The 24,598-nt window shown below is 41.3% G+C and overlaps 2 protein-coding genes across 5 annotated transcripts; both read right to left on the bottom strand.

The window, feature by feature from the left end:
• Positions 1-4,212: 4,212 nt before the first annotated feature.
• On the bottom strand, positions 4,213-10,106 carry LOC147633754 (S-type anion channel SLAH2-like). 4 transcript variants are annotated; one of them, XM_086804780.1, is made up of 6 exons: positions 9,951-10,106; positions 9,186-9,235; positions 7,693-8,575; positions 6,833-7,603; positions 6,509-6,540; positions 4,213-5,269 (listed from the first exon to the last, which is right to left on the bottom strand). In XM_086804780.1, exons 2-6 carry the CDS (start codon positions 9,215-9,217, stop codon positions 4,963-4,965), a joined length of 2,025 nt encoding a protein of 674 aa, XP_086660906.1. In that variant the 5' UTR covers positions 9,218-9,235; positions 9,951-10,106; the 3' UTR covers positions 4,213-4,962. The 4 variants fall into 4 exon arrangements, with proteins under 4 accessions (XP_086660906.1, XP_086660908.1, XP_086660907.1 ...); XM_086804782.1 differs by having other exon boundaries at positions 9,103-9,235; positions 9,951-10,082; XM_086804781.1 differs by lacking the exon at positions 9,951-10,106 and having other exon boundaries at positions 4,213-5,277; positions 8,676-9,231.
• Positions 5,284-6,502, bottom strand: LOC147633755 (uncharacterized). The gene is made up of 2 exons (XM_086804783.1): positions 5,772-6,502; positions 5,284-5,569 (listed from the first exon to the last, which is right to left on the bottom strand). The coding sequence occupies exons 1-2, from the start codon at positions 5,941-5,943 to the stop codon at positions 5,421-5,423; spliced, it is 321 nt and encodes a 106-aa protein (XP_086660909.1). The 5' UTR covers positions 5,944-6,502; the 3' UTR covers positions 5,284-5,420.
• Positions 10,107-24,598: the final 14,492 nt, after the last annotated feature.

Below are 24,598 nucleotides of genomic sequence, written 5' to 3'. Positions count from 1 at the left end.
GGCAACGGATTATTGCACCAAGTGGGTAGAGGCTCGGGCATTGAAGGACAATTCAACTTAGTCGGTGGCGAAATTCCTGTATGAAATGATCATGACCCGCTTTGGCCGTCCGGTGGAACTAATTAGTGGCCAGGGAGGACACTTTTGAATGCGGTGATTAAGGAGCTGGTGACTCGGCATTTGATCATCCACCACAAGAAATCGACTGTTTATTATCCATAGGCCAATGGTCAGGTGGAGTCCAGTAATAAGGTGCTGCCAAAGATTCTGAAGAAGCTGGTCAATGAGAATCAAAACTAACTGGGATGAGAAGCTCTATGGCACTATGGGCTTTTAAGATGACTTACAAGGTGGCAACCGAATTGACCCCGTTCAAACTGGTGTATGGGGTGGAAGACGTTATTCTGATATAGTTTCTGGTTCCAAGTCTCAGAATTATAGTAATAGAAAAGTTGGGACCGGAAGATTCCTTAGCCCATCGGATGGAGTAGCTGGTGCAACTGGGGGAGGAGTGGTTTGTTAGTTCCTATATGTGTCCAGACTGGTGCAAGCGTGGAGGAAGAAGTGGGTGGATCGTAACTCTAAATTTCGAATATTCTAAAAGAAGGTTCCAGTTTTGCTATTTAATTCTTGTCTTGGTTATGACCCTAGGAAGCTGAAACTCCGCTGGGTGGGACCGTACCTGGATTGTGGATAAATTTTATGATGGTATCTTTTTATTAGGCACTTTGCAAGGGGAGAAATTTTCCAAGCCGGTGAATGGGCACCGACTTCGTCCATATCATGGACGTATGCCGCCTTGGCTGTTTCATGATGAGACGGACCTAACTGTTAATTGTGCATGCGTGGAAGTAATAAATTTTCCAAGATTTTTAGCAGATTCTCATGGGATGGAGGGTTATGTGCGGCTACATAGGGCCACACACCCAATGGCTCTACACACCCGTCAGTATCATCTTTCACTCCTTAACTCTCTCTTCTTATAGACACGGTAAAATGAGATAGCCACAAAGATATAAAAAACAGCAAAATGAGACAAGCACAGAGAGTGACATCTATATATCACTTATTTGTAACCTGCCATGTGGCAAGCAAAGGAGAGCCTTTCACATAAAGGAGAAAGGATAATTTTTTTAATGAGTCATTTGCTCATTGAATGAGTCTCATATATATATATATATATATAGAAGAGTTCCACATTTTTGAACATTTTAAAAGGAACGTTCTTTTCCACAAGCCTAGATTGTCACCATCAAGTCATTTGCTCATTGAATGAGTTTCTCATATATATATATATATATATATAAGCACTCACACACACACACACACACACACACACACACACACACACACACATATTACATACACACACATATATTATATTACACACACACACACACATATATTACATACACACACACATATATTATATTACACACACGCACACACACACGTATGAGAGTTTCTCATTTGCTCATTTATTCTCCCTAGCGCACATAGACACACTTCGACATGTGTGCATACACATACACATATATAGTATTATATTATGTGCACATGTGTGAGACAGAGCACACACACACACACACACACACACACACACACACACATTTATATATATATTTATAGGTATGTATATATGTATATATAAATAGATCTATATATATGCCAACATAAACACATGCATGTGCATGCACATAATGCAACACACACACACACACATGCACACAAAAAAACACACGCACATGCACACAAAAACACACACACACACACTCGCATGCACATGCACATATACAAATATGCACACTTACTCGCACACACTGACTCAACCTCGTACATACATATACATGCATATGAACTTGCATATATATGCACACATACACACTGACATACACAAATACATGTGCATACATATATATATTATATTATATAATATAAAGAGTATAATGTGTATATAACTATACGAGAGAGAGAGATATATATATATGTTTATGTACCTGTGTGTGTGTTTTATTATGATCAATATGTTGATTTTTTTAAAATATTATATATATATATATATATATATATATAGGTATTATGTATTGCAATATTCTCTCTCTCTCTCTCTCTCTCTCTCTCCTAGATAGATATATATATATATTATACTCTCTCTCATATGATATAGATGCATGTATATATATGTGTGTGTGTGTGTGTGTGTGTGTGTGTATATATATATATATATATATATATATAGAGAGAGAGAGAGAGAGAGAGAGAGAGTCTCCTAGAGATAGATATATATACATTATACTCTCTCTCTCATATATATATATATATATATATATATATATATATATATATATAGAGAGAGAGAGAGAGAGAGAGAGAGAGAGAGAGAGAGTATTTAAATACATACATACATACATACATACATATATATATATATATATATATATATATATATATATATATATATTATATGTGTGTGTGTGTGCATGTGCGTGGGTGTGTGTGTGTGTTATTGTATTGAGTATGCTTATTTTTTATAATAATTAAATATTCTCTCTCTCTCTCTCTCTCTCTCTCTCTCTCTTTCCTAGATAGATATATATACATTATACTCTTTATATAATATAATATGATATAGATGTATGTATGTCGATATATATATATATATATATATATATATATATATATATATGCATGTATGCATGTATGTATGTATATATGCATATGTTGTGTGTGTGTGTGTGTGTGCGTGTGTGCGCGCGTGCAAATATATGTAAATATTCAAATACATACATACATTTATATATAGATTAAATAAAGAGTATATATATCTATAGCGAAGAGAGAGAGAGAGAGAGAGAGAGAGAGAGAGAATATTTAAATACATACATACATACATACATATATATATATATATATACTTTTATGTTTATTATTTAAATACATATATATTTATAATATATATATGTGTGTGCATGTGCATGGATGTGTGTGTTTTTTTATATTAAATATGTTTACTTTATATAATAATTAAATATTTATTATAAAAAAATATATTTATATTATGCACACACACACACACAGAGACATATACACATATATAAACACATATAAATAAATAAACATATTTAGTATAATAAAAGATATACACAGATGCACATATATACACATACACTTTGTATATATATGTGTGTGTGTGGGTGTGTACACGTGCACGTGTGTGTATATGTATGCATATATACATGTAAATATATGCATACACTCTCACACATATGTGTGCATGTGCGCACACATAGACACAAAAATGCCCCCACAAAAAAAATCACATGTCCGCACACACATATATATACTCGCATATGCACACACGTTCATGTGTGTGTGTGTGCGTGTGTGTGTGTGTGTGTATACAAATATATGTAAATATATGAACACACACACACATATAGATTATATAAAGAGAGAGAGAGAGAGAGAGAGAGAGAGAGAGAGAGAGACACACACACACACACATAAATATATATACATACATACATACATATATATATATATATATACTTTTTATGTTTATTATTTAATTACATATATATATTTATATATATTTTTTAATATATATATGTGTGTATACGTGCGTGTGCATGTACGTAGGTGTGTGTGTGTTTTACTATATTGATTATGTTTATTTTTTATAATAATTAAATATTCTCTCTCTCTCTCTCTCCCTCCTAGATAGATATATATACATTATACTCTTTATATAATATAATATGATATAGATGTATATATGCATATATATATATATATATGTGTGTGTGTGTGTGTGTGTGTGTGTGTGTGTGTTTATATATATATGTGTGTGTGTGCGCGCGCGCGCAAATATATGTAAATATTTAAATGCACACACACATATACATACATACATACATACATACATATACATATGTATGTATGTATGTATGTATATATATATATATATATATATATATATATACATATACATTTTTTGTTTATTATTTAAATACATATATATTATATATATATATATATATATATATATATATATATATATATAAAATAAAAAGATATATATATTTATGTTATATACATATTACGACATAAACAAAGTTTGATGATAGAGAGAGTTTGGTGTGATGAAAAGAGAAAAACAATTGTGTTTATATAACATGATGCGATGAAAATAACAATTGTGTTTATATAACATGATGTTTATATCACAATTGTGTTTATATAACATGATGTGATGAAAATGGAAAAATAATTATATTCATACATTTCCCCTTTTAAGAGTGAGCCAGACCCATGTCCTATGTGCATGTGCATGTGTCATAGATACCAGCACATGTGAACTACGGTTTAGACCATTCAATAATTGACCGGCCAGGGCCACTCGTGTGGTGAATGCTGCAAAATAGTGAGTGTAATAGTGCACGATACAGTGTCCATACTGCCATCAACCACTGCAATAATTTGATCATTGGCTGGATGTGGTCCAATGCAACTACTTCAAAAATGCCCTTTGATCCTTTTTTTTTTAATTTTAAAATTTTGGCGACTACTAGAAGGGAGCAAAGTACTCCGTGAGGACCCCTCATATCCTCTACAAAGCGAGGGCAAGGTAGCTATCGGGTGTTCGGCCGGGGATCGAACCTGGTACCTCCAGGTTACAAGCCACCCCTATCAACCGCTAGAACAAGCGCCCGACGTTAAACCTTTTGATCCTTTTATAGGAGGTGCAGACGCAATTCATTCAATATGCTGCAGTCTTCATACATCACACCCATGCAGACCTGACTATATTGCCTGGAGAAGGCTCAGACATGGCTGAAAGCACATGTGACTCCATTTTCCATACTTAATTCATAAAGGGTTTGCCTAATTGCCAAGCCTTGCTCTTGCCACATGAAAAACTTTCTGGGCTAGCCTCCCATAGTTTATAGTCCTCTAACTCCTTTACCTTACCACATGAAAAACTTTATGGGCTAGCCTCAGATAGTTTATAGTCCTCTTAACTCCTTTATCTTCCGCTTTACTTGATAGTTCTCGTTTGTGATTGCAATAGCCACATCGTTGGGGAACATGGTGCACCAAAAGAAGATATGAAGGATGGTGTAGAGACACAATGAGAGAACAGCAACAGACGAGATCAATGAAAGCACCATTGCCAGACCCTGTGTAATGGGATGCTTGACTTTGACAGAATAGTGGATTGTAGCAATGGCGGATGCAGTCATAGGGAAGCTGTATGCCCACCATGCCACTGAAAACCTGAAAACAAGCCCATAAGAATATTGGAATACATGAAAACCTTAGCAAGACTAGTGTAGAGCATCCTTTAGTACACGTGACATGGCAATCCTTTGCAAAAAAACCCTGCATGCTTCTTGACCTTAAACAAAAAGGTGATCCTCTCAAAAACTTAGGGAGGGCACCGTACCCATGCCCGTTGCAACCTGCTCGAAGCTTGAGCGGGTGCCAAAACCCTTAAACTTGGTGACAAGTCGGGAGCACAACAGATGGCATTCCACACATGCATCACCTGTTTCTGTCTTTGAAGCACCTCCAGCATGGTGAGAGGCAGTGCAGTGCATCATATGGGCAGTGACACTCTCATTGGCAATCGTACCCCCGCCCATTCCATTTCCAGCTGGAGGTGGCTGCTCGCAGGCATCAGTCCAATCAACAAGCCGCACAATGGGGGCATGTCTCATGTGAGTCATGCCTTGCTTGTCCCCAAGATCAGACAGTAAAGATTGAAGCACCTGCGACACACTTTCCAGCATGGTGAGAGGCAGTGCAGTGCATCATATGGGCAGTGACACTCTCATTGGCAATCGTACCCCCGCCCATTCCATTTCCAGCTGGAGGTGGCTGCTCGCAGGCATCAGTCCAATCAACAAGCCTCACAATGGGGGCATGCCTCATGTGAGTCATGCCTGTCCCCAAGATCAGACAGTAAAGATTTGATATCACCTTAACGGGGCGGCCAATATATGTGTAACCAGCCTTGATGTATGATGACAGGTATACATAATGTGCTGTCGCAAAATGTATGGAAAGCGTAACATGCTATGCAGGCCACCAAAAATGAGTCACTAAAACCTCCCCATATAGCAACTAGTTGACCTATTTACATGTGAACTTTTTGATAAGTTTGGACAATGGTTGCACATGGGCATGTGACATCTCTTAGTCAAGCAACACACACATGAACAAACTCCCAACTTGACAAGGGCTTTACACAGAGCTGGGCACCATGTGTTCATTGGCTTGGATGCTAGACATGTATGCTGAGCACAGTGTGTTCATTGGCTTGGATGATGGACATGTATGTAGGCAGACCATGAAGCTGTGTAGACAGTAACGGTCACATGTTGGTAGTTAAGTAATATCTTGATGAATGCATGTCAACAGCTTGCTCTTCTTCCACTGAGATGCCTTCTATGAGAAAATAGCGTGTTAAACAGCAAAGCATTGCAGGGTTTGGGTTAGATCTTACCTAAAGCCACGAAAGAAGTTGACCCGCACCACCTACACAATAAAGAGTTATTATAAACATATCATTGAATTTCATTAAACAATCAAACATGCACATGCTCTCTCTCTCTCTCTCTCTCTCTCTCTCTCTCACACACACACACACACACACACACACACACACACACACACACACACATACACACACAATGTTTGTACATTTGTACGTACAAACATCGACACAGTAACTACAGATGTGTGTGCATGCATGCGTGCGTGCACACACATACAGTACATACATATATGCCAATAAACAAACATGAAATCTTGATAATTAATGGCTTACCAGAGATGAATAAAGGAACAAGCCCACAAAGTAGGCAATTCTTGATACTAGGTCAAAGTCACCCACAATCTTGGACCAAGCTACACTAGCAGTGCTTGGTGCTGCAACAAACAGAAAAAATACTGGGTGAAGCTCCTTGGGAAGTACAGCTGCAGTTGGTAATCTCTGGTACAACGTCACAAAAAGCACCAAGTAATGTGCAAGACCCACGGCCCAGAAAAAAATGGCTAACTCTTTCCAACCAACAGTTGCAGCCAAGAGAGCCCCCACAAAATTTCCCACAAGGGATAGGTGTGTGGAGGGATTTGCGACCTTGGAGAGTCTCCGTTTGCCTCCAGATAGCCACTGCCCATAGATCTTGAGCTCTAGTGCAAAGATAGGCACCATGAAGAACACCCACAAGACAGGGTGTATGGATCTGGTGACTGCAGGAGGAACCCCCAATGTCAAGAACATGCATGCTATCCATGGAGCAAAGAAGAAATTGATACGAACTGGATGATAAAACTCGCGCCGTACGGCTTCAAAGTAGAAGAGACACTTCAAGAAATATATTGTGAACACTGTGAGAAGTGTCATGAGTGCCAAACACCATAGTGTCAGATTGATAAGCTTTGGGACATGCATGAACTGCATGGAAGCTGCAGTTGACAGAGTTTTCCATAGTATTGTCTGGCTACCAAGGCCTAGGCAAATACCGAAGCATCCAATCGGGAACCTCAAGAAGAAAGGCCATTTTTTATCAACTGGGAGCACAGGATCTTCAGAATCCTGCATGCTCCAGGCATAAATGTTAATACAGAAAGTCAGCATGCAGAAGCCTCTGATTGATCAATTACAGATAAAATACAAATACTTACCCTCAGGATGTCCAGTTCTGGCCCTTGGAGTGCATGGAAATACCGCCCCACATTGAGCTCAGACCCAGGTCTAACCTGCTGTTCTGGATGGGGTTTGGTGTGAAGGCGAGAGAAGGGCCTCTCGAACGCTGTAGCCTTTGTCTTGAAGAAGGAATATCCCTCATCAACACCACCATCGTTCTGTTGCAAGGTGAAACCAGGCAAAGGGCCAGAGTGGCTGTGAGCCTCCTGCAACACATGAGGAGGGTCATCCATACTCATCATTGGGTTGGTCTGCTGGGTCTTCCTGTAATTACTCACCACTCTTGGGTTTTCTTTTTTCTCTTTGAGTCCTGTATTGGTCGATCCCATTTTCAACTCAGGGGTGACCTTGTGCCCTCCAAAGGAAAATTTTGAGGGAAAGCCGCATTTGGGCACTTTCTTCTTTGGGAAACTCACGGCTTCTGAGTAAATTAGGGTTTCTGGCTCAGAGAATATCTCGGTGAGGTTGCATTTGGGCATTTTACTGCTTAGGGTTTCTGCATGGTTTAGGGGTTCTCCTACATGGATTACAGTTTTTGGGTCACATAATCTCTCAGAATGGCACGCTCTTAGAGAGATTTCCAGCGGGGTTTGGTTACGGAGCTCGTGTTTAGGGCTCCAGACCCCTTTCTCAACATCTGCAAAGATGAAGTTGGGTACCGAGGCGCCTCTTCTGAGCTCGAAGCTGTCCTGCAAGGGCGCTTCTGCGATGAAAGGGTAAGTCCCGCTTGAGAGAAACCTCAATGAAGGGGGCAGGGACTCATCGAAAGTGTTTGACCTAACAAAGGATAATGCCCTGTACACATCTTCTAGGCTTCCTGGTTGCACACCCTCCCCTGCACGCAATCCCTGCTGAGAATAGCTGCACAAAGCATTGCATGGCTCAATCAGTCATTTTTCTCCCTAAATACGGTTACGAAATAAAAGAATTCCTCCTATTGCTCAAAAAATACATAACACACCAGAAAATAGCAAATTTTTGAGTCCAGAACCCGTCCATCCACAATAATCCAAGCATGTGGAGTACTTTAATGCTTAATTACATGAAAACTCCCAAGATTTGGTGGAGCTAAGCTATGCACAGATGCTAAAGCTAATCTTTTTACTGTGTCAGGATGAAGATGCTGGGATTAAGAAGAAGGATGATGAGAAGCAGGATTAAGTATGGATTCTATTCGTATGCTATGCAGGCAAGCGAATGCAAGGGAGAGATGGGCAGCATGCAGGCTTCTTTCTTGAAGCAAGCACCTGTGCCAGTAGCAAAAGAAATTAGATAAATTAATCTTGCTTGTAAAGATAGCAGAGTCATGCAAAGGAAGCAGGATTGAAGGGATTTGAATGAGCCCAAATAGCTATGTTATGTTAATACAAGAATGGAAGATAGATGACCACTTTGCCCACATTGCCCAATATCCACAGCTCAAATATCTACATATTTAACATTTAGGGAGAAAAAGGGGGGCAAAATTGACCCCTTTCCATGGAGTTCTGTAGTAGCTTGCATTGCCTTACTATACTTTTCCTGCAGGACAGAAAGATGATATCACAAAATTTTTTTTTTTAATGAAACCAAAAAATTGAGATAATAGGAGACTAAGGAGAGCAGTACTGCTGTGAATATGATGCAACTTGAAAACGTACAACCCATGCATCCCCATTGCATGTACAATTAGCCTACAGCTCATTAATCACGCATAGCCCTGCATCCGGCAGGAACAATTGAGGCAAGCTCAATATTGTTAATAGTACACAATTACGTTAATAAGAATAATTGTTAAGATTAAAAGGATATTTAGCAAGCTCAAACGTCCCACGTGCAGCTTTAGGATACTGTATTGGAGGCAGTTGGCAGGAGAACCCAAACCATGCGCAGGCCTGTGCATATATCGTGATAATTCCAACCAAGGGCTGTACTGAATAGAACTCATTTATGGAGGCTTTTTGCAAGGATTTCAATAGCTTCCAAAGCTTTGGCAGAAATTATTAGCCAACCTATGCAGCAAACGATTAAGCACAGAACTGGCGGATCATCCACTAAGAAGACAATAGGCAGCTATACAGGTAAAATTATATATATTGGGTTAATTACATCCTCTTTATTTCAGTAAGTATAATATTGGCCAATATGTTCTGATGTAAGCCATCCATCATCCACTATGGTGAAGGAGAAACAAGAGAGAATGCAGGTTAATAAATAGGTGAATGGAGGATAGTATAATGCAAGCAAGACAACCCACCAGTTGAAGCGTGAAGAACCAGTTGGTGCTAATGCTGGCAGATTAGTTGCTAGTGTGATGCAGGGCGGATGCGTATGATACTGCTGGCAACCCAAGGTTTTCCTGCAGAGGTGGCAGATCAGCTGAGGACAAGGCTAATAAGTATCCAAGGAGAAGGGGGCTTATATAAGGTTTGGGTGGCAATAACACCACGTTGGCCTATTTTTTCACAGGAGCTGGCTGTCCCCCAACTTAAGTACCTTTACACCGGAAAACCCCGTTTTCATAGTCCCCACAAAGTCACAACTTGCCGCTTGGCCTCATCATCAAAACACTCCCCTAGGAGACACCCCTCCATTAGAGCCGAGCTTCATTTCGGGGAGGCACCATTGCCGTTCAAAATTGATAGGTTTGGTGAAATATAACAAGTTTTTTTGTAATTTTTCATCGGCGTTTAAAATTTTGCAAGTATTTTATCGCCAAAATGCTCAAAAACGGGCGTGACACCTGTCAAAAAGCAGCTATGATTAGAGCCCCTCCTTTCATCACTCTCAACCCCCCTCCTTGTAGGGTGTCCATGCCACTCCCCCTTGTTTCAATTTCTATTTTATACCTTTTTGCTCTAATATCCATTAGCTTCTCCGTTTCTTCCTTCCCAAACAACATCATCCCCACCCCCACCATTCATATCATAGTTCAACATTGAGCAAGCCTTTAAGGAGCCAAACTCCCATGCCCACCCTAAAAAGAGTTGTAACCAAAGGAATTGTGCACTCTAACACAATGGCATGATTGTTGTTCAAGACTAAAAAAAAGGTCCAAGTCGACAACCTTTGCATGTCATAATGCTGAACAAGGGTAATTTTTGTAAAAGTTCTTTTCTAAGTTAGCCACCCCAACACAATTGTGCACTGTAACACGATACTCACACAATGACATGATTGTTGTTTAAGACTAAAAAAAGGTCCAAGTCAACCTTTTGCATGTCATAATGTTGCGGAATGGAATATTTTTGTAAAAGTTCTTGTCTAAGTTAGCTACCCTTACACAACTACACCACAAGACAAAAGCTCAATACATATCTCACGCCCCCCACTAGGCCGCTTGATCCTTTTCCTTAAGGTGGATTTAGAAAATATCCATTGTCCTTAGAAAGTGTGCATTTTCCTTGTACCTCTTGTTTGACTGACATTGTCCTTAGAAAGTGTGCAGTGCCATTGAGCCTTTTCACAAGGCGTGCATAAACAAATGTTGTGCCCTATCTTTTGAGGGTAGGATTAAACAAATTAGGTTGGCTTAATGGTTATGGCAAGTAGCTTGATTGGATGTGGTTGAATGTGTAGCCTCTAGAGAGTCGAATTTCCAACATGTCCATGCTATGCATGGTATGTCCTATCTAGATGTTTTTTTTGAAGTCATTCATTACCCACTTAGTGTAGTGGCCCTCATATACTACTTGTACTTAGGTTGTGTGAAATTGTTGACCCCACAGGATTTAAACTTGGTGTCACGTGGGCTGTAACGCCTGTGATGACCGACGGCAGACCGGATGGCCAGACGGGGCTTTAGCGTCAACGCCTTGGCCGGAGCGCCGAGGACATGGCCATCCGGGGTTCAATGGGAGAGGATGCCCATGCGGAGTCATGAGCGGCCATGCTAGTGTGGATGGCAGGCCACAATATCAGAGCATCAGTTTCGATTTGGTCAGGGTCCGTGCGTGACCGGGGACCAGAGCCCACTCAATGGTTTTCAACCATTCAAAAAAAAAATCTTATCCTTATCTCTCTACAGGGCACAATTGACTGTGTGGAGAGAGGCGGCCATAGCTACCCTTACACAACTACACCACAAGACAAAAGCTCAATAAATATCTCATGCCTCTTTTTCCACCAACATCCTCCACTAGGCTACTTGATCCTTTTCCTTAAGGTGGATTTAGAAAATATCCATATACATATCTATAGAAAGTGTACATTTTCTTTGTACCTCTTGTTTGACTGACATGTCCTTAGAAAGTGTGCAGTGCCATTGAGCCTTTTCACAAGGTGTGCATAAACAAATGTTGTGCCCTATCTTTTGAGGGTAGGATTAAACAAATTAGGCATTAGGGGAAGGTAGAGGTCTATAGGGGCCCTTTAAGCTGCCATATTATGATTTAATGACTTTTTGTTAAAATGTTAAGTTTCTTTGACTCTAGATACCTTCTTATTCTTCAAATGGCTAGAAGTTTGAATTTCAAAGTTTCCCGCCAAAATTGAATTTAAAATTGAGTGGGCAAAACCATATCATGTGACATATCTATGGAAAGAGCTCAGCGAGTAGATTCTGGATCTCTAATCTCCGACAAATTTTGAGCTCATATGTAGAAGTTATGGATGTCCGAAATTTCAAAAACTTTTCCCCCCACTTTTTGGGAATGAAAAGAACAAAAATGCATCTTCTAGAGAATCTTTTGACCACCTTTAATCACCCAACATTTTTGTATATATGGCGTCACATGATTGGCCCTTTTCCTTAGTAACCTTTTAATCACATGGCATCTTAAAGGGCCCCTATAGACCTCAACCTTCCCCTAATGTTGGCTTAATGGTTATGGCAAGTAGCTTGATTGGATGTGGTCGAATATGTAGCCCCTAGAGAGTCGAATTTCCAACATGTCCATGCTATGCATGGTATGTCCTATCTAGATGTTTTTTTTGAAGTCATTCATTACCCACTTAGTGTAGTGGCCCTCATATACTACTTGTACTTAGGTTGTGTGAAATTGTTGACCCCAGAGACATGACTTGGATTTAGACTTGGTGTCATGTAGACTGTAACGCCTGTGATGACCGACGGCGGCAGACCGGATGGCCAGACGGGGCTTTAGCGTCAACACCTCGGTCGGAGCGCCGAGGACATGGCAATCTGGGGTTCAGTGGGAGAGGACGCCCATGCGGAGTCATGGGCGGCCAGGCTAGTGTGGATGGCAGGCCACACACTATATAGCCTGGGGGATGAGGGGCAATCCTCATTCTTCCTCTATGGCTGGGTGGTGAGCCAGAGGCCATCCCCTCCTGTGGTAACGCCCGTAGTGGTGTTACGGTAATCTAACATTGGTATCAGAGTGTCAGTTTCGATTTGGTCAGGGTCCGTGCGTGACCGGGGACCAGAGCCCACTCAATGGTTTTCAACCATTCAAAAAAAAAATCTTATCCTTATCTCTCTACAGGGCACAATTGACTGTGTGGAAGGAGGCGGGCATAGCTGGAAGGAAGAATTCTCTCTCTCTCTCTCTCTCTCTCTCTCTCTCTCTCTCTCCGTTGCACACACCCAAGCGCTCCATTGCAGGTAAGCAATTTCTTTTTTTTTGCTTTGGAGTTTGTTTGCGAAAGAAGAGCTTTTCGTCTGGTGTAGAGAGAGAAGTCGGCTGTGAAGAGAGAGAGACGGCTGGAGCTTTTCATCTAATGTAGAGAGAGAGGTTGATTGCTGCGAAGAGAGAGAACGGCTGTCTGGTGCTGTCTGGTGTGTGGAGGGAACCGGCGCTAGTAATGAGGCCTACCTGGTGCTGTCGACGGTGGCGGCGGCCAACCCATAGGCTGCCAGCCAGGCGAGCGCAGCGGCGGCCAGGCCACAAGAGGCCAGCCAGCAGGCCAGCGGCAGCGGCAGCGGCCAGCCAAGCCAACACAACGGCGGCTAGCTAGGCCAGCACAGTCGAGCGGCCAACCCACAGCGGCCACCTAGACTAGCAGCCGGCGAGACGGCCAGTAAATTTTAATTTTAATTTTTTAATTTTTTATTTTATTTTAAAAAAAAATTAAAAAAAATCAAACGAACACCTCTCTCCCGGCAATGGTGGCGAGGGATAATCCAGGGTGTTTCAGGCACAGGTTCCCACAGAGATTTATTTTTTTATGAGTTGCAGGCACCTTTCTCTCGGATCGGAGCATCCCGGAGTAGCAATGCTTGTAGAGGCTCGCAGCGCAACACAAATCGGCAGTCGACGACAGTCTCGCAGGCGACCGTAAGGGGGTGACTATTCTCTCTCCATCACTGCTCGTTTTATCAACGTTTTTTTTGTAATTTTCGAGTTCTCGCATTTTTATTTGTGCAAGAATTAAAGATGTCTGCTAGGCGTAGTGTGTCCCCACCGCCTTCTATTTCTCTAGGCTTTTCAGGTCTCTTGTCCTCGGTCGCGGGTTTGATCCTGACTGAATTGTCAGGCCGAATACGCCCGTCCGGTCTAGAGAGTGTGCTCGTCGATCACGCGTGATCCGCCAGCGCCCTCCTCGTCTGTTGACCCCGCCTTAGGATCCAGTGAGCCCGCAACGGCCGCAATAGTAGATGACCCCTTTCTGGCCGATGAGCCAAATGACATGAACACTGACGTCGCCGAGGGGACCGAGGAGGACCTCTTGGAATATGACGACGATGATTATGACCTATTGGACCCTGCCAATGTCCTGACAGAGACGGAGCTCTCTAGTGGACTTTTTAAATATCTTAATGCAAAATTGAACAATATGGGTAAGTCCAGGCTGACATAGTCACGATGCTACAGAGCATCTCCACACGGTTAGATGCACTGACAGCTGCCTCTGCTAGTACTCCGACTCCTCGTGATAGATGAGCTCCTGTGGCACGGGTGAGCGTAGCCTCGCCAGTGGTTGCAGGAGTACAGGCCGATGCGCTTGCGGCGGGGCCGTCCGTAGAGACAGCTTCGTCGTCGCCTAGTTTTGGTGGCGAGGAGAAGGAGAGAAACAAGGACTCGGTCAACATGTTTCTAGCGAAGTGGTCAGACTTGCACGTGCTCCGACAGCAGCCTAGCCGGATACAGCTTGTAGAGGCTAGCCTCTCATTAATCGGCAAAGCGTACAAGTGGTGGATGAGTTTGACAACTCGTCCTGCCACTTGGACGGAGTTTGAAACGATGTTTCGAAAAGAGTTTTTGCCTGTTTTTGAGGTGGAGAGAAGCTGGGAGTTATGGGACAAGTGCTCGATGGAGAATAAATCCCTGACTCAGTACATCTCAGACTGTAGGGAGATAGTACTCAAGCTAAAGCGGATCGATGCATTCCAGACATTGCGAGGCTTTAAAAGAGGCCTCAAAGATGATTACCTTGAGTACGTAGAGCCCTTACAGCCTAAAGACGTAGCAGAGGCAATCAAGTATGCACAGATATTTGATGACATCAAGGGTCGTAGTGCACGTGGTGGTTCGAGCAGGGCTGAGGGTAGTGAGAAGAGGAGGTCAGGCGTTAAAAGAAAAGGGTTCCGCAGTGATAAGCAAGGGGATAGGGTGGTCATTGGTCTAAAAAGCCGCGACCATCCAGGAAGAAAAGAGACAGCGAAATCCAAAAGAAAGAGTAGTATATTAAAACGCGAAAGGAAAATCGTTGCTTTAATTGCAACGATGTAGGGCACACGAAGACTGAGTATCCAAAGCCTAAAGCCAGCACGAGTGGCAACAAGCCCAAAAGCAATGGTAAATCCTCTAGGCAGTTGCATATAGTGCAGAGACTTCCTCTCAGTTCCGTAGAGTTCAGAGAGGTGACAGTGTGTCATTATGATGAGCATCACGCTTTGTTCAGTGACACCAATGATGTGGCAGCCTACTATAGATCCGCATGATATGGTGCGCATGTATGGCACCATAGGTGGCCGTAGAGTCACAATTTTTATTGATGATGGAGCTAGCCACAACTTCTTGAACTACTCGTTAGTCAAGAAGTTGGGGGGACTGAGACCCAGAGTGATCATGAGTATACTGTTGGCCTAGCCAACGGATATGACAAAACAGTATGGAATACCGTAGTATTGGGGGTCCCATTATCTATTCAGGACTACGAGGCCCCACTTGACTTTCAGGTCATGCACTTAGCCAGAGCAGACGTATATCTAAGCAGGGAGTGGCTGTATGGCTTGGGCCCTAGTCTAGCTCGGAATTACCTACATAATACGCTACGTTTTGAGCATGGAGGTAGAGTCATTACCCTTTCAGGGCGACCATACTATCCCTGCCACACCACTTATTTCCTCCATGGAGTTGTGTACAGCGGTCCGCAGAGACCAGATAGCAGAGGTATATGCTTGTTAGCCTCTTTTAAATTCTGTTTCCGTAGATGAAACTGTAGATGATGTTTGCATAGACAAACAAGGAAAACAAAATAGCCTTGGACGAGACCCACTGTTGGAAAACCCTGTTTGGCATGCATGCGATTCAAACAAGAAAAAATCCAAGGCGAAAGAGACATGAAAGAAAAAGTACGTAGATACTTTAATGAATTTATTAGAGGAATTTCAGGATGTTTTTCTTGTGATTTGCCAGATGGCTTACCACCAATCTAGAGAAGTAGACCATGGCATCGAAGTTATGCCAGGATCAAAACCTATAAGCAAACCTGCTTATAGATTAAGCCACTCCGAGGCACAGGAGGTGGAAAAACAATTGACGGAATATTTGAACAAAGACTTCATTCGGCCTAGTTCAAGTCCGTGGGCATCGCCTATTCTTCTGGTAAAGAAGAAAGACGGATCTATGCGGATGTGCATAGACTATAGGGCTCTTAATCAGATAACGATTAAGAACAAGTATCCGATGCCATGCATGGATCAGTTATTTGATCAACTCTATGGATCGAGATACTTTACAAAAGTAGACCTGAGATCAAGGTATCATCAGGTTAGAATTAAAGCAGAAGATGTTGTGAAGACAGCATTTAGGACCCGTTTCGGGCATTTTGAGTTTTTGGTTATGTCATTTGGGCTAACCAATGCTCCAGCGATGTTTATGATGTTGATGGACAGCATTTTACGTCCATATATGAGAAAATTCGTAGTAGTTTTCCTAGATGATATTCTTGTGTACAGTAAGACACAGAAAGAACACATAGAGCATTTGCGTCTAGTGTTCGAGTTGTTGCGAGAGCACAAACTATTTGCAAAGAAGAGCAAACGTGAATTTTTGGAAACAGAAATTCACTACCTTGGCCATATTATATCCGCCGATGGTACACGGATGGATCCAGAAAAAGTAAAGGCTATTCTTAAATGGCCAGCGTCAAAGAATCTTGAGGAACTGCAGATTTTTCTTGGTATGTCGGGGTTCTACCGACAGTATGTGAAGGACTACGTGAAGATTGCAGTCCCGTTGACTGACCACTTATACGATCAAAAACTAAAAACATTAGTTGGGGGGAAGCCCAACAGAAGAGCTTTGATAAGCTCAAGGTGACCGTAGAGCAGTTGCACCTGTTTTGACTATTGTCGATCCAAATAAGCCGTTTGTCTTGGAAATAGATGGTAGTAATGAGGCCATTGGGGCCGTACTTATGCAAAGGGAACGCCCAATTGCATTTGAGAGTAAAAAGTTAGATCGTGCACAGCAGCGTAACTACTCGGCTTACGAGCGAGAGTTACTAGCAATAGTTCATGCACTGAAAGTGTGGAGACACTATTTATATGGTGCTTCTTTTGAGGTCCGGACGGACCATGAAAGTCTAAAATGGCTTTCAAGTCAAAGTGAACTGAAGGGTAGAAAAGCTCGGTGGGCGGAGATTCTACAGGAGTTTGTTGACGTTCAGACACGTTACCTTCTGGGTATAGTTTGGAGCCAGAGAGCTCTGACGTAGGCCCTTCATCACCTTTGACTGCCACGGCTTCAAAGGGGAGTGATAAACTTCGTCGGGGGGAGAAATATGCTAATTACTCCATTGACGAGACGAGTACTTACTCTACAAGGGTAGAGTATATGTACCAACTATTGGTGACTTTCGGGCACAAACTTTTAAAGAAAGTCATGATAGTCCAAGTGCGGGTCATCTCGGGATTCAAAGAAAGTCATGATAGTCCAAGTGCGGGTCATCTCGGGATTCAAAAGACCTATGCACTAGTAAAAAGACAGTTTTATTGGCCTAGTCTAAGTGCAGGTCATCTCGGGATTCAAAAGACCTATGCACTAGTAAAAAGAAAGTCATAATAGTCCAACTCTTAAAGAAAGTCATGATAGTCCAAGTGCGGGTCATCTCGGGATTCAAAAGACCTATGCACTAGTAAAAAGACAGTTTTATTGGCCTAGTTTGTTTAAGGATGTTCAGGCTTATGTGCTGAAATGCAATAAGTGCCACGTCAATAAACACAAACGTCTTAAGGTTGGAGGACTACTCCATCCCGCTGGAGATTCCTCAAGGGAAATGGGAAAGCATTTCCATGGATTTCATTACCGGTTTACCCAAGACGAGTCGAGGGAATGACTCGATGTGGGTGGTAGTGGACAGGTTAACTAAAATGGCAAATTTTATCGCCACGAAGAAAACTGTTAAAATACCAGAGTTGGCAAAACTCTTTATTGAACATCTCTACAAGCTATATGGCCTGCCTGGCAGATATAGTGTCGGATAGAGATAGAAAGTTCAACAGTCATTTTTGGAGGAAAGTTTTCAAAAAGTTGGATACTACTCTGAGTATGAGTACGGCAGATCATCCGGAGTCTGATGGTCAACTGAAAGAGTTAACCAAATTCTAGAGGATATGTTACGTTCTTATGTTAGTAAGAAGCAATCTAATTGGGAAGAGTACTTGCCCTTATTGGAGTTAACCTATAACAGCTCCAAACACTCAGCGATTTATGCCATTCATGTTAATGTATGGATTCCAGCCAAGATCTCCGATGGCTGTAGGCCTAGAAAAGGAGAAGATTCAGTCTGTCAAGGATTTCCTTGAAGATATGAATGATATGCTCAGAGCCGCACGTGAGAGCATTCGTAGCGTTCAGGATCACGCTAAAACTTATGCGGATAAAGGACGTAGAAAGGTGACCTTTGCAGAAGGTGACTTTGTATTCCTTAAGGTTCCTGCGCCGTCAAAAACCATGAAAACGGGAAAGTGTGATAAACTTTCTCCGAGATATTGTGGTCCTTTTAAAATCCTTAAGAAGATTGGGGACATAGCATATAAACTTGAGTTACCGGAGACTTCCTGTCTTCCATGTCAGTAAACTGAAGAAATCAGTTCACGGGTTTGAGAACGCAGTTTCTCCAGAGATTTTGGTGGACTTGATAGAGCCACCAAAGATACCACATGAACCTAAAAAGATTCTAGAGTATCGTGACAGACAAACTCGACATAAAGTGTACCAGGAGATACTTGTTAAATGGACAGATACTTTCTCAACCTTGGAGAATTATGTTTATTGGTGCTCGTGAAACTTCGCTTACCATTAAAAATGTCCCTTTCTTCTAATCAAATGAAGAGGACTAACATGAGAACCAACTTTTCACTTCACTTGGTAAAGTGTTATATCAATACAAACATCACCTTTCACCAACACTATTGTGGATTGAATGGGTGATATTACCTGTTAAGGAGAAACATTTAGCTTTTTCAAAAGTCCCCTTTTAAAGTAAAATTTGAAAAGATCTTTACTTGGTGAGTTTTTGAAATGACCCAAAATATTACTTTTTGCAAAAACCTAAAGAGCATCACCATTCAAAAAAAGTAGCTCTAAATTCAAGGAATGATAAAAATATGTATATACTTCGACACTCTTTACAATAATTCAATGAAAATCTAGAAAAGAGAAAAAGGTCCATAATTATACATCATGGTGAAAAAGCACATGATCATTCTCAATTTTTGTTATTTTGTTTATAAATATCATTTCTATCCTAACATCATAAGTTGCATCTAGGTTAAGTGATGTGGATGAGGCATCTTCCTTTGTGCTATTTTATGACGATATTCTCTTCACCAGGTGGACCCTCAACTTGATAAGATTTTAGTATGCTCCTAATATGTAATTTAATTGCATCACTAGGAAGATCCACTTCTTTACCGCAAAAGAATATACTACTTTAGAGCATCTTTATTTAATTTTTTTATATAGCAAGTTTTTGTAGCAATGGAATTATAAAAATGTATGTCTACCTTGTTATGATTTAGAATACTCAATGCTCATTGTTAACCCTTGCTTGAGACCTCTATGGCGTCGATGCCAGCCACCATATCATTTTCACCACCTTTGAGCCACATGTGCTAGAATGTGCACGCAAAAATCACTTGAAAACTATGTTTAGTATATTTTACGTGTGTGCTTGTAGAGCGGTTCTCTCTACCGTGCAATATAGTGCTCATAGAGTACTATCAATCAATAAATGTGTTAAGAAACACAATGTCAATCCGAGGACTCGACCCGATTAGTGCATGAAGGCTTATCCCTTGAGGGATAAGCCACATACACGAACCACCACTTGACGATTCAACCATTCATCACCTCAATCAATCTCTCAATCCCTTAAATCCACTACACTAATCAAGAGAACAAGCAATGCATGGCAATCTCTTAATCCCATTCAAACATTGATTAAATCTTAGCTTTCCCTAAAGCCAGCAAACCCATAAGGGTGCATCTACTAACCCACAAGCTTAAGCAAGCATAGAATGTAACATTCACAAACCCACAAGCTCATAGAGAGAGTCTATCCATGAATAACTCATTGCCAATGAAGTGGGCAAGAGCTTGCATCAATGGAGACTACACACACACACTACAAGTATGCAGCATACACAAGAGAAAGAAAGAAGCATTCTACTAATCATAGATTAATCTACTTCAATGATGCTAAAACAGATTAAGAGAAAGAAGTGGAGCTATACTCATTGGAGCTTGATGCTCATTAGAGTACAATAGAGAGAGAGTTAGAGAGTTGCCATGACTTGAGAGCTCAAGAGCTTCACTCAATAGCTTATGAGAATGGCCAAAAACGTCCCTTTTCTTTAGCTAACATCTCTTTTATAGAGATGTCTCACTAACCCTAACCCTAGGCCTCTTTCACACATGGGCGGACAACCCCATAAGTGAGCCTTGCTTAATACACTTAGAACTCTCATTTAGAACCCACATTGGCTAAAAACGATTTACATTGCACTTCGGCACAAAAATATGGAAAAATTATGTGCGTCTTTATGTTCCCATGGCTACAATCCCGCTCTCTCGCATTAATTGCTTCCGGCCTCCTTCCATAATCCGTGTTCCCATGAGTGTTCCCGTGGAACATTCCCCCCTTCCTAAATCGCGCACGTCCTCGGGCGCGACAGAAACAAAAGCTGCAAAAAACAATGGAAGACAAGTAAAGCCTTTTATTGAAAAAAACTAGCAATGACAATCTCACACGTGAGCATGCAAGTGAAAGGCCGATTAGAGTTTTAAAGAGTGCTAAAGGAAGCGAGTAAAGACTAGTCAAAGTGAGACTAAGTGGTAGATAGTGCTATGCAAAGACAAGTGTGTTTGTACACCGCAGGTTATGATCGCAGTCCTAATTGCCTACAAGTGTTTAAGTTATTCCTAAGTGGCAACCCTACTCCTAAATATAAGCCATGGTGATTGGACCTTTCTTTCTTTCTTTCTCTTTTTTTTTTCTTAATTTATTTTTTTATTTTTATTTTTTTTATTTTTATTTTTTTTGTGTAAAGAGCAGAAGATTAAAGAGAATTATTATTTTTTAGCTTGATAAAGAGGAAGGTTTCATCCCAATGAGACCCAAGCAATGGCCAAGAGACCTCCGCCAAGAGAATCTAAAGACCGCTAAGTATCTCAAGGGCGACAGACCCTTTTCTTTCTTTTTGACATAAGGAGTATCCCATGAAGATGAGGGCATCAGTCTCGAGGGCTCATAATGTACCCAAGAGTCTTACCAGCATCTATCAAGGCAATAGAGTCCTTGTAAGTCTTCTTCTTAATCTTTTAGACGTCAGTGTTCACCCCATGGAAACCAAGGCATCGGCCCCAAGGTGCTAAAACAACCCAAGGTCCTACCAAGCATTCCACATGGCCGTAGACACGTCATGTCTCAAGTCACTTCTATATATTTTTTAGGGCATGTGTTTCGTAAATTTTTGTTTATCGTAGCACCTAGCCCATACCTAAGAGGTTGCTACCACTAGGGATAACTAATATACTTCTAGAGCATAAGAACTTGGCGTACTCCGTTGGTATATGTCTTACACCGCCTCCAAATAGAAATACCTTCTACTAAGTCCTCTAAGAATCTAGAAATCACTCGCCACATAGTAACAACTAATTTAAAACTTAAACCAGCCAACTGTGTGTGAACATGCAAACAATATATGCAAAAGTGAAAAGCACATAAAGAACAAAAGATTATGATTTGAATACACCTGTTGTAGTGCTCGTTGATGTGGCGCGTTTGTCTTGATGCATTGCTGATGTGCAGATTGCTTCTTTTGTTCTTTGTAGGCATTGTATGTCTCCCCCCTTCCTAATTTGTGTGCACGGTAGGTGGACTGCTAGAGCGTGTTTGTATGCTCTTGTTTAGCTGAGATCTCTGCAAAATGTCTTATTAACAAACAAGAAAAGAAAAGAATAAAATTTGTTATTGGTGCCAATCACTGAATATAGCCGAGGGAAAAAACCCAGTGGGAGAAAAGTACCCTAGCTTGTTGATCTTATTGTGGAGTTGATGAGCTTATCCTTGCACTGGCGGTGGATCCGTGTCCACTTCTGCTGGAAAGATTGTATCAATCACTTCAGGATGCAAGGACAACCCTGTACAAAAGCCGGCCTCTGGAGAAGGTGGTAGAGGAAGGAGTGCTTCCTCGCTAAAATATGGCATTGGTTCTATGGGAAGGTTAAGCAGACAATGCCGATTTTGGAATTGCTCAATGTAGTTGCTCATAGTGATCCAAAATTGACATGCTGAGGCTGGGGGAAGAAGGGCTTGCAAGATAGGTGGTTGCAAGTCATTTGTGCATGTATCCCTCCATTGTTGTGCTTGAATCTCCTCAGGTAATCTACGTTGATTTGGTCCTCGGTCTGGTACTCTCACATCAAGAAGGTTATGGCATTGGGACGTAGTTCCCACAATTTGTTTCATTAAGCCCGTGCCATATCGTCGAAAGTAAGAGCGGCATAGCCAACAAATGTGTGAAGCTTCCCCTAATACGAGTCGTGCACATTCTTGACAATGTGGAAATGGATGATGCGGTTGATAGAATAAAGTGACAAAGTGATGCCCACAACAAATTTCACCTAAGGGAGCATAAAAGTACCTAGAATGAGTTTGAAAAGGAGGAGCACTATAACCCCCGTGATGTTCATGTTGAGTACTATCAGGGTCAATGCATGGTGGACATGTATCTCGCCAAGTATCCATTAGGAGGTATCTGGGCGTAGAACAATGAAATTTAGAAACTTCAAACTTTATACACTCATATCCATTATTACAATCCCTATCAAAAACAATGTAGTTAAGATCTTCTCAAAAAGAACACAATCCTGTAAAGGCAGAAGGAACCACATTAGCAAAAGTGAGACTATTCAAACACTCATCTACCAACAAAGAGCTTCAATTGTAGTGTTAATGCCTTACCTTTGGTTTTGTGTATGTCCTTTTTAAGAGGTGGGAAGGATAGCAATTGTCGAGGAATTTGAGCAAGATAAGAGGATTTAGGCAGTAAAGTGCTAGAATCTATGCTCGAAGGAGACTCATGTAAAGTTGGATTTGTCTTAGGTACACAAGTTGATGCTGGAATTATGTAACAAGGAGAAGTTGGGACAACTGGTGATTCAATACATGTTTGGGGAAGGTCAACACAAGGAGATTTGTAGGTGCTATCACAACCACCTATCCTATCTTGAAGAGGTTGTGTTGATTTCCTTTGCACCCACTGATATGAAAAACCAAGAGTGGCTTTTGGAATCTTATTGATACACTCTTCTGGCTCTAGCAAACCATGGCATTTGGGAAGCCAAAGTGCTGTTGCACCCTCATAATAGCCTTGTGCTTTAAGAACATGCTTTGGGACCCAATGAGTAACAATCGAAGGTTTAGGCTTGGAAAAGATATGCTTTTTAGGAGGTTTAGCAACTAGGCTAAATGGTACAAGTTTGTACGCATCTTTGGGTAGCCAAATTGACAATTCCTTCTTGCCTGGCCTTCTTTGAGCAATGACTAGAGTAGTTGGAACATGCCAGCCATGGCCCTCATTTGAGGACTCATCGATTATCCACATCATTTGTCTTGGAGCTTGAAGAGCAGACATTGAAAGTGGGTTGTGTAAGGTAGAACTACCACCCTTTTGACATGATAAAACTTGTGGAGCAGCAGATCCCAAGATGCAATCAGAATCAATTTGCAATTTGTATTATCTATTCTTCCAATCTAATGAACAATTGGTAGCACTTAACCATGATCGACCAAGAACAACCTCTACCACTGCCTTGGACTTACTAGCCACAGAAAAGGGAACTGACATCTGGTGACCCTGAATGGACATCATAATGACACATTTTCCCTCTATAGGGTTATCTTCACCAGAGAAGCTTCGTAAGTTAATAGGAATGTGCACAAGTGTTGGTTGTCCCAAGGCTACCCATGTCTCAAATGAGAGAACATTATAATCTGCACCAGAGTCAATTAAGGCAGAGACAAAGTAGGTAGTCTCATGAAGATGAAGACACACGTGAATATTGAAAGGATCGACATATTGTTCATCAGTAGCCAACTGTAAGGTCAACACAGAAGCCTTGCGACGCTCCTTGGCTTTTGCAACTCTAGCTTTAGCTTCTTCTTGAGCCTGACGTTTAAGTAGGTCATGTGCTTCTTTCCGTGTGTGGGCAGCATGCATTTGTTGAAGCATGGCTTCAATTAATGGTTCATTGTATTTCTTGAGAC

Source organism: Cibotium barometz, chromosome 11, assembly GCF_041138505.1.
Source record: "Cibotium barometz isolate CiBa-2024 chromosome 11, ASM4113850v1, whole genome shotgun sequence".
NCBI lineage: Eukaryota > Viridiplantae > Streptophyta > Polypodiopsida > Cyatheales > Cibotiaceae > Cibotium > Cibotium barometz.
This window is presented reverse-complemented; position numbering and strand designations above follow the sequence as displayed.